This window comes from Thermobia domestica, chromosome 11 (assembly GCF_964235325.1).
Source record: "Thermobia domestica chromosome 11, izTheDome1.hap1.1, whole genome shotgun sequence".
Classification (NCBI taxonomy): Eukaryota; Metazoa; Arthropoda; class Insecta; order Zygentoma; family Lepismatidae; genus Thermobia; species Thermobia domestica.
The window spans coordinates 84,769,231-84,780,468 of NC_137464.1; the positions used below are offsets into that span (position 1 = coordinate 84,769,231).

The following is an 11,238-nucleotide window of genomic DNA, read 5'->3' on the forward strand; positions in this document are numbered from 1 at the left end:
AGCTTAATTGAAAATCTATGGCCACCTTGAATCCAAGATGGCCGCTTAAAACCTATGTCATTCATAACAGTACAAATCTTTATCTCCATTTTTCTCTATTATGTATTCAAAAGCAATAGGAAGACCAAAGAATAATTGAATTTCGATTCACTTCAACTATTATTTCATTCCGTAACAACACATATATGTTTTGTTCCTAATGCACGTTCGTCACGGTTCTCTGGATATCATTTACGCGAATATAACAAATATGCGATGAACACACAACTCTGACTTCCTATTCATACTGGTAAACAAAAGCTGAATAGTTGAATATTTTAGGGTGGTTTTCTAATTTTGTCATACATAGTTCATACATAAAGGACTTGCTGCACCAGCCAGGTTGGTGGTTCTATTGTCACGTATTTGTGATGGTTATATTTGTATGCCATTCGTTGGTTTGATTGTAATATTTCAAGCAATACCAAATATACAAAAACATTCATTTACAACATTGGCAAGCAGTATCAAACCGTGTGTAAATCATTTCGGTACATCGACCACCGCAAACTTTGTTGGTTTGTCACAATATTCCAAGAAATAGCATATTTATATTCAAACTCATTTTTCACGCTGGCGGCCATTTTGGATTACAGATGATACTCTTTGATATATATTTTGTGGATATCTGCTATTAACCATAAACGTAAATACCACATTTCGCTTCTCAAACACCACTGGTTTGAGCTGAACATGTGTTTGATACTAGTGCGGCATTATGAACTCAAGATGTCACGTTTCTGAACTTTCAATTAAATTTTCAATTAAGCTTTTTGTTTACATTTTGACCCTCCGCAATTTTGCACAGGGTTCTTGTAGAGAGTCTAGACTTCTTGCATTTTCTTTCATTTTACAACAGTTTTCAAACGATGTGCCACTTAACCCCCCTTGTCATTTGAAAATTTTGAGTTGGACCTTGTGTGGGAGCCTGCGGGGGACTCTGGGGCAAAGTTCTTTTACCCAAAAAAGTTTGTTTTTGAAAATGATGGGATAACGTGTTGGCTGAGTTTTCCATTTACCCAACAGTTTCCGAACAAATGACTCGGTTCAAACTGTTCTGCCATGTAATTTTTTGTAGTTTTTTCATTACAAAATATGTTGCAACTCACGATATTCCACCCGGTGGCACGTATAACTTTGGGATTCATCTAGTTATAACATATCAAATGCAAACACAATTGTCTCATTCGGACCTCAGCGGAGCCACTGCGTGACCCTCTCTTGTCAGGACCTGCTACAAGACAGAATACTTAATAATATAATAATAGGATGTAAGTGTCTATAATATTATATTAGTAAGTGTGAATACTTAATAATATAATATTAATATAGACATTTACCTCCTTCCATCACACGATACTTGACGATATGGGACACAAGGTCAGAGGTCATTAATCCCCAGTAAGCTCATAGTAGTTGAAAGAATGCTTCTACTGGACTTATTATCTACAGCATATTTTTCATGCTTCAAACTTTGCATGTAATTTTAGGAATTTGAGAAACTACACCTTATTTAAATTTATAAAATAATTCAAAGTTAATAAGATCTTGATGACGCTAAAAATAAAAAGAGAGAAAGGAGAAAAGCTGTTAATTCCATCTAAAATGAATAACAAATGCTCAAGATTATAGGGTTTTAACTTGAAATTACTAAAATAAAATAAAAATAATAATATATAGCTAATTACCAGGTTCTTCAGTTCCTTTCATCGTTGCTATGACGTTGTTAATAGTAGCCATTTTGTTCGCTGTTCGCACATCTAGTCTCAATTTCCATGATGAGTTAGAGAAACCAGGTCCCAGAGAATAAGACACATTCAGCCCTCCCTTCCAACCTTCCGGAGGAGGATTTTCTTCTGACATATTGCTGGAAACATAAAGGAACATTACACTGTCAAAAGTTCCTTCAATGGAATTACGACACCATATTTTATTTCTGATGCATATATAGGGGTCTAATAACTTACAGATCAATAGTAAATGTGCATTAGATCGTAAAACATTAACGTTTGAAATGGGCTTTCACTGTCAACAGAACATATTTCATTGTGTAACCATTGTAATAGCAAAGAGTTTAAAAAATGACCAGTAATAAAACTTAGTATTTATATGATATTTGAAATCAGAACTTTCCAAATCCGACAGAATTTCCTTTTTAGTTAGATGTATTTGAGCAAACTTCTAATTTAGGTTACTTTCGATTTGGGTAACAAATTTACTTACAGCTTCATCACATTGCATTGTACTAGAATACGAGACACAACTTTTCGTTACACATTTTTACTTACATATTCTCGTGCGCATAACCTAAACCTCAACTAACTTTAAAAGTGCTTTTAAGGTGTACAGTGAAAATAGCTTAAAAATGGGCGCGCAATTTCCTTTAGTTTGTTGATAACATTTAGCTTTCCTTGTGATCTATGCAAGATAAAACGATGACCAAACTCTCTGACCTGGCTACTGAATTGAGACTGAAAATTTCGTGCTCTGGTTTAAAACGAGCCTTGTAGCTAATTGTTTTGTTTTGGACTGTACTCTAAAAGAACCAACAATTATCTATAGGTCGACATGATAGAAAGCTTCCTCCGATTGCGCAGCCGCGAGCATCAATAGCAATGGCGTGCAATTTTCAATACTATCTTTCAACTTTTTCAACGAACATAAGAAAGAGTTACCAATCTAAGAAATTTTGGCGCGCATTTAAGAGATATTTGGGTTATTTTTTTTTTTTGACAAAAATTGAGCATGTTTGTATTCCGGTATTTTCTCTTGAATACCTGAATGTTTGATTTTTGTTTGTTTTTTATATGCTGTTATATCTTAAAAATTATCCATAGACTAAAATAGTTTTGGAAACAAAAGTGCAGGGTTTGTCCGGAAAGTAATGATACTCAGGTCCGTATCCAGGGGGGTCTAGGGGGGCCGGCTCCCCTAAATTTTGGCTGCTCCCCTAAAATTTTCACGGTAGACTGGCAAATGAACTATAATATGTGATGAACTATAATATGGTTGCATCGGCCCCCCTAACTTCAGCCCCCCCTACATTTTTGTGCTGGCTACAAGCCTGATGATACTGGCCATAGTACAATACTCCAGTTTTCAACAGCGGGTCCATCACGAGCAGGATTGGTGGTAGTGAGTTTTAACTAACCAAAGGTACCCAGATCAGTCACTTTCGAGCTCTGGTAGAGTAAATTGATTATGGTCCGTATCATGTTTAGAAACGACATCGAGATTTTCGAAAGCTCAAATTCCAATACTCGCTTGAACAACGGTACGCTATTAAATTTTGCTTCAATCTTGGAAACACCGCTTCAGAGACTTTTACCATGATTAGGGAGGCCTACCAGGAGGAAGCTCTGTCAAGAGTCCAGGTTTTCCGTTGGTATGGAGATTTCAAGAATGGACGGGAAAATGTGGAGGACGACGAACACTCTCGACGTCCTTCGATGAGTTGTGTGGACGATAATTTTGTCAAAGTCAAGGAACTTTTGTACCACGATCGTGATTCGAGTGTGAAAATGATAGCCGAAGAACTGAATCTACTCAAAACAGTGGTACACGAAATTGTTAGTGAAAATTTGAACATGGGCAAGATTTGTGCGAAGTTGGTGCCAAAAGTGCTAGATGACGGAAAATCCATTCAATATTTCCTGTCAAATGTTGGAGAAAGTAGAGGGTAAACCGGACCTTTTAGACAACGTAGTAACAGGCGACGAAACATGGCTGTTCCAATACGACCCTGAAAGCAAGCACCAAAGTTCGGGCGGAACAATAAGAAGTCTCCACGCCCCAAAAAGGCAAGGATGTCCAAGTTCAGGATCAAGACGATGCTTATTTTCTTCTTTGACAGGAAAGGAATGGTATGATAATTTGGGTCAAGGTAAGACTGTCAATACTCAGTGGTAAAGACAGGCCCATAGCCAGTCTGATTTCTTGGGGAAGGAAGGGGGTGGGCAGAAATGAATACTAAGGGAGCAATGACAAAGACATCAAAGAACACCATAAAATTGTATATTTATTTATTATTTACAAAATCTGTAACAGCTATAGCTTCTTTTATACATAATATCCTATATTGACAATATTACAGTACACCAATTTAAGATTAAAAACATTGATCATTAATATACAAAGATTTTTAAAAAAATCCTATATGAGAAGTGAGCACACGTCCCATTAATCAGGGTTGTTCCATTTGCAGAAAACAAAATATTATAAACAGAATATTTTGACATAGACTTTTTTGTCACAACGAAACACTCCAATTAACTTTTATTGTATAATGGCATAATTATATGTCCATTAAAACTAATTTGTTATGTTTCTATCTACATAAAAAAAAACATTTTTCTTTCACATTTTCATTTTCTAGTAGGTCAACTTGTTTGTTTGTTAAAATTTAGCATCTTTTTTTACTGCCGAGGCGATAAAAAATGCGAAGCTTACAGTTTAAAGTGGAATACAAACCATCACATTGCTCTCGAATTATTGACTATTTTGTAGTACTGTTTTACTAATTGTTAATTTCTCGTAAGCCTTTACTGCAGCTTTTTTCTATTAACGACTAAAAATAATGAAATTATTAAAAAATTATCCGCTTTATGCAGAGTCGTTTTGACGTATGATCAGCGCCATACTAAAGGCCTGACTACTGCAGGAAACATGTAAGTCGAACACTTTAGTATGGTACTAATCATGCATCAGAACGACTCTGCATAAGACTCTCTGAGTCCAAAGCACTTGAATGTATTAATAGGGAAAACTTAAAAAGAGAATATTATTATATACGTATAATCGAATGTAATATTTTGTTTCATTTTTGTGTGCTTAACCCCTTTAGGATTTCCACTTTTTGAGGTAAATTTTAGTTTCACTCAAACAGCTACTGCTTCCTTACTATTTATCGAGGATCATGGTTTATACCTCATCTTTTTTAGGATAAAGCATATTTTCCAACGGTACCGCTCGCTTGTCCGTATTATACATCAAAAATAGGAAAATCGGGAAAAAAACGGGAAATTTTCGATTTTTTTAAAAAATTTTTGCTCCTCTCTGGGCCGGGTCTGGGCTCACGTAGGGATCTGAATTAAAAAAAAAAACGTTGTTACGTACATAATATGTAAAATTTCAATCTTGTATCTTGAAAACTAATGTCGAGAGAAATTTTTGAAAGTTTGAAAGTGTCCCACTTTTTTATATAGGGCTATATATACTCAAAAATTTTGAAAAATACATAAACGCTAAAAGATACAATAAAGAGTAAATACCGTATATTTTCCATTATTTATATTAATGGTAGATAATTATTTAACAAATAGCATCAACCACTATTGTAAAAGTAATTTCCTACTGTCATTAATCAATCAAATGTATATACAGGGTGTAACATAAATGCATGGTCAAAAGTGACGAGGTGATTGCGGACATCCAAATAAGTAAAAATGTTCTTATAAACATGGGTCCGATGCCGCTTCGTTTCCAAGATACAGGGTGTTCAAATGTTGAGTCCTTCCAATGGCTCACTACGGGAAAGTGAATGGAAATGTTCAATATTATAGGAATAATACAATCAAGTGGATTTATACCTGTCCAAATATATTTACACTAACATAGAAAATGAAACTAATCAAGATTTGACGTTATTAGGTTGTCAGTGTTGCCAATCTGGTACAAAGTGTAATGGTTTCAAATAGCACTAGACGTCCACACGTTCGCATATGATTGTTGACATCAAAATGTTCCTAAACATGGGGCAGATTCCACTTCGTTTTCGAAAGACAAGAATTCCAAGTGTGAAGTCAATTAACGGCTCACAAAAGTAAGCAACGGTTCTAGTGCTATTTGAAAACATACCGGTAACACTTTGTACCAGTTGGCAACACTGACAACGTAATCACCTCAAATGTTCAGTAGTTTCATTCTCTATGTTATCGTAAATGTATTTGCACAGGTATAATTGCACTTGATTGTATTATTCCTGTAATATTGAACATATCTATTCATTTTCCCATAGTGTGCTATTCGACGGACTCGACATTTGAACAACCTGTATTTCGGAAACGAAACTGCATCGGACCCATGTCTATAGGAACATTTTTACTTATTTGGTTGTCTGCAATCACCTCGTCACTTTTGGCCATGCATTTATGTTACACCCTGTATATACGTTTGATTGATTAATGATAGTAGGAAATTACTTTTACAGTAGTGGTTGATGCTATTTATTAAATAATTATCTACCATTAATATAAATAGTGGAAAATATATTTACTTTTTATTGTATCTTTTAGCGTTTATGTATTTTTCAAAATTTTTGGGTGGGCCTGTGTCCACCCGACCAACCCGCTAAAGCCGCCACTGTGTGGTTGCAATAATAGGGTACGATTTGAACTTCTTGAAATGGGTAAAGACAATGTAAGATGTCTGGTGCAGCATATAATTTTACACAGAAACGAGTAGAATTTAATTTGGTATTTCACTGGTTTTGAGTCAGTTGGAAAATTCTCTTCAGCGTAATTTTAGTGGGCAAAAATAATATAGGGAGGTAGCGCTCCCTCTAGCCCCTCCCTGGGTACGGGTCTGGGTAGAGAGCTTACCTCTGGTGCGTGGGCTCTTTGCTTTGATTCCTTGTCAATTAAATTTGTGGTGAACAACATAATGTCCGTGGGTTTTCCCAGGGTGCTCCCGTTTCCTCCCATATTCTCATTCTACAATTTCTTCCATCATCATTCACTTTCCTTAATCATCGTCTTCCTTAGGCTAAAGGGCATAATCCTGGAACGTTAAACTGAAAGAAAAGATTTTTGAAATATTGAATAAAATTAATTTAAGAATTGATTTACTCCTTTCCTGCAGTCTCCTGCAAGCAGTTTTAGATACCTACCTTAAAATCTGAAGAGCATCGTTGTAACTGATAGGTTGCACTGGGATTTTTGGTATTGGAGCTTCATCTATTGGTAATCTGTAGGCATCATCTGAAAGATGTTAAGAAGGAAAATGTTACTTAGATGGTAGGATATTAATAATATCAACCAGTGTTTTCAATCTTTTATTCATCACTATAGCCATCTCATGTGAGTGTTAGGCATAGCCCACATGAAACAAAGTATTCACTACTATCTATAGTTTTGAGTCATTGGGCGAACCGATTTATAGAAAGACTAAGTCTCATAGAATATGTTCCAACTGGTTGCTTGAGAGAACGGGAAAAGTTGCATTGCACAGATCACTGTTAAGTAGATATCTCTTATAGTATGTATAACACCGCTCTGCAGTCTCAAAAGAATATTTGATGTTTTGATTTTGAATGTTGTTTCCCTCTGATTTTGAGACGCCGATTCCAAATATGTAATCGGATTTCTTCTATCACGTCTAGTTTGTTCGCAAAAAAAGAAAACCAATATGTCGCATTTACACAATATATTTATATTTGTACACTATGTGAAAAGACCATTTTCATGCTTAAGACAGGTATGTAATTACCAAAATTGCTTACAACCACTGACAATGATACTCCTATTAATCAGGAAGAAATTTCCTTCGCTTTCATCAGCTGTATTTTCCCCTTTCAGGGACCAACAGGAGTCTGCCATCATGTTCGTAGTCCACCCACCATGGTATCTTCGTTCCATATCCTTTAAATCTTGGTGAAAACGTTCACCATTTTCTTCGCTGTAAAAGCCAAGATTGTGTGGGAAATAGTCAAGATGAGAAAATAGAAAGTGTTACTTTACGCTCATGTTACATCCTAGTTATTTGAAATTGTTCAACATGGCGTTCACAATGCGTTTGTAATCTGGACTCTTTGTACTTCCTAGGAAGTTTTTTTTATAACATCCTTGTAGCTGTACCAGGTTTGCTTTTCTGTTTGGTTCATTGTAAGGTCAAAATTGGGGTCACACATTAGTTTCTTGATCTGGGGTCCAGTAAAAACACCTGTTTTCAGTTTCTCCAGGGTTATTGTAAGGAAAACATTCATATGTACTTAAAACGTGCACCGTCCTTATCCAAAGCACGTACGAACTGGTGCATGATATCCAACTTTATATGAAGGGGAGGGAGAAGAACTTTTGTGGGTTCTACAAGCGGCGCATGTTGAACGTTCTTGGTTCCGGGTGTGAACGGTCCTCTGCTTGGCCACTTCCGCCTTTGCCAGTGATTTTTCTGTTGTGACTGTCCCATTCGCACAAGAAGCAAGGCATTTTTGTGTTACCCAGCTGTAGTTCAAGTAAAAGGCTGATGACCTTGAGGTCACCACATAAAACCCACTCATGCTCGGAGTACTTTACGCACTGCAACAAAAATTGCAAACTTTCATATGATTCTTTCACAGTAGTAGAATAAGCAACTGGTACAGAACCAAGGACATTCCCATTGTGGAGTAAAACACCTTTCAGGCTGGTTACAGACGAATCTATGAAAAGTCTGCAGTCTGAAGCTTCATACTGTACACCAAGCCACGTAATAAGTTGTGGTATATCATTACAGCAGATCATAGACCTTTCTTCTGAAAATAACACTATTTCTTGTTCCCGGGATCTGTAAGATTTTTGTTCCAGGTAACAATAAATGTCTGGCTTTCAGTATGCACCCTCTCAGTTCGGCACACTCCTTTGGTAACGCAAGATCCACGTACCAAGTCATTCAGTGCTGTCTGACTAAATAAGTGTGGTTTATTGTCACTTGTACTGGGTACGTAGTCGTCTGTATCTGACCCACTGTTGTCTGTTGTATCACTTAATATTTCCTTTCGCGGCGATGTACTGCTTGATGGACGAGACGGTACAGGCAAAGTTTCGTCATGTTTGATTGGTCGCACTGCAGATTTCAAATGAGGATATACTATATCACGTTTGTTCTTGGCACTGAAACCTTGCACTTTCACCTGACAAAAATAACAATCACCCGTGTGGTTTAATTGTTCCCTCCATACCATTGGAAGAGTAAAATAACATTTCTCTCTTTGTCCGTTCATCCACAACCGCAATCCTTCCATGCACGTCTTACATACTTTCTGGGGTGCCCATGGTTTATTTTCGTCACCAAGTACAAGTCCGAAATAGGCAAAATAGGCTTCTTTCACAAATGGTGTTATGGTTAGTCTTTGTTTACACCGTTCAGTTCACTCCAGTACGTGTTAGCAGACTAACTGTGAAGTAAAGAGCAGCGTAAATAGTGTTGCCAGACCAGATACTCTGCGGTATTCACAATTTCACTTTAGATTTATCACTAGAAATAAAGATGATCGGAAACATTTCTTGAAGTTCTATAGCATACAAACGGGGCTTTTATTAAACACAAATCTTTCAATTTCTCAGAAACCTGACGTACTAGGACTAAACGGATTGCACCGTTGAACTCAGCTCAAAAATTCGCTTAGGAACACCCATTCATCCGAAAACATCATTTTTGATGCAGAGCAGTGATAATATTACCAATCATCTTAATCTAAAATATTGCTTTACGTCTCAAACCTAGTCGCACGGCGAACGTGTGAAGGCATTCACTTTAGGAGGACTTCTAATGTAAAAAGTAAGTTTTCATCTAATAGTAAGTCATCCATAATATTTCTTAGAGAAGAAATAGATTAATATAAATCCAATCTAGTATTCTCAAAAGGAAAGAAAAGGAAATTTCCAAAGTTGTGCACGAAAACATATAAGCTTTAAAGAGTCTTGTTGGACTAACTACGATGTATTATGCTTTCTTAATAAAGAGGCTCTGTTAGATGTTAAATATTCTATCCTTTTCTAAAAAGTTAATTTAACAGTTACAAAAACCCAAATATTAATTAATTGTTATATGCCCTAATAATTCTTTATTCAATTTCCTTTATTATCATTTTTTTGTACTGCGAATACATAAGTTTGTCCACAACTATTTTTCCTCTTGAAAGGTGCGCTCCAGCCCATTTACTGGATCCAGCTAAAATCTTAATTTATCTATAAGTTTTCTTTAAATTCTGTTAGGCAGATACGATCATTCTCTAGATAGGGAAATACAGTTTTACTTTGAGAGATTTTGTTTTTGCCGAAATATCTAGAATGATCAAGGATTGTCAATGCCGGTTGCATAAGTATGTTATAGAACTGCTAAAGAGCAACATATGATGCTCGGTTACAAATACAACAGGTAAAGAATTCCTATATACTCCATCTCACTTCTCAGAAACCAGCTCCCAAATTCTACTGAATATATGTCCCCAAGAAATCAATATTTACTTTTAAATTTTCTCACTGGTGTTCACCAATCCTCCTTCATCATGATACATCAGCCTTGATATAAATTATGCACGTATCTTTGACAATATCATAACGGATAATGTTTGTATCATTAAAACTAAAGATAAATTACATAAAACAATATAACTAAGCAGATTAATCTTGCACTTCTCTATTGGAATGGGTGGTTGTTTGACGTAGGGTTGGAGTTTAGCGTTCCTTCTACCTTCGAGCCTACTTAGGTATATGAGGTATTTGAATATACAGCTTTAACGTGGGATCTGAAACATTCCACCGAGACTATTGGGATGGTATCACTTTTCCAATCGAATGGATACACCACATAATCGTCTTCATTCTCATTAATAATAATAATAATAATAATAATAATAATAATAATAATAATAATAATAATAATAATAATAATAATAATAATAATAATAATAATAATAATAATAATAAAGCTTTCTTAATTTTCGTTACACTCTTCATTACAGCGAACTTCTATGCATCGTCTTATTTTGTCCGATCTCTCAAATTAAGAATTCATTTCAATGAAATTATGGCTACTTCCTAATAGAAAACTTTGAATGAGCAGTTTTAAAATAATCTTTCCAGTTACTGCTGGTTTGCAGCTACTTAGTTCCGAAAAGCGATTTCTTGCTTTCTCTCAGTCCTAAATGCATGTTACACATGGCGCAGAAAACAGAGTATGAGAACTTCACACCCATAAAACCCTTTTCCTTCTTTTCCTTTTCTTCTTCTCTTATGTTGGATTGTGACAGCTGGTTAGTTGAATCCTTTTTAATTCAGGGACCTCATCAACTGGTGGCTTGAAATCAAACAGTTTGCACTCTACCGGTAATTAATTATACCAGGAACTACACACCACCTCAAAGACATCTAGAGACGAATAGGCTACAAACGCATCAACTGCTATTACCATTAAAATATTTTGCAAATTACGGTACTCGAA

The 11,238-nt window shown here is 35.8% G+C and overlaps 1 protein-coding gene and 2 pseudogenes across 2 annotated transcripts in view; 1 reads left to right on the plus strand and 2 right to left on the minus strand.

The window, feature by feature from the left end:
* Positions 1–7,036, minus strand: part of LOC145664239 (N-acetylated-alpha-linked acidic dipeptidase 2-like) — a 32,253-nt gene extending 25,217 nt beyond the window's left edge. For both annotated transcript variants that reach the window (XM_081730722.1, XM_081730723.1), the window contains exons 1-2: positions 6,926–7,036; positions 1,728–1,906 (exon numbers count right to left, since the gene is read on the minus strand). In XM_081730722.1, coding sequence (XP_081586848.1) covers positions 1,728–1,902 — 175 coding nt within the window. In that variant the 5' untranslated portion in view covers positions 1,903–1,906; positions 6,926–7,036. The remainder of the gene's footprint in view (positions 1–1,727; positions 1,907–6,925) is intronic.
* On the plus strand, positions 3,369–3,722 carry LOC145665196 (protein GVQW3 pseudogene; annotated as a pseudogene).
* Positions 4,058–11,238, minus strand: part of LOC145665197 (glutamate carboxypeptidase 2 pseudogene) — an 11,563-nt pseudogene continuing 4,382 nt past the window's right edge.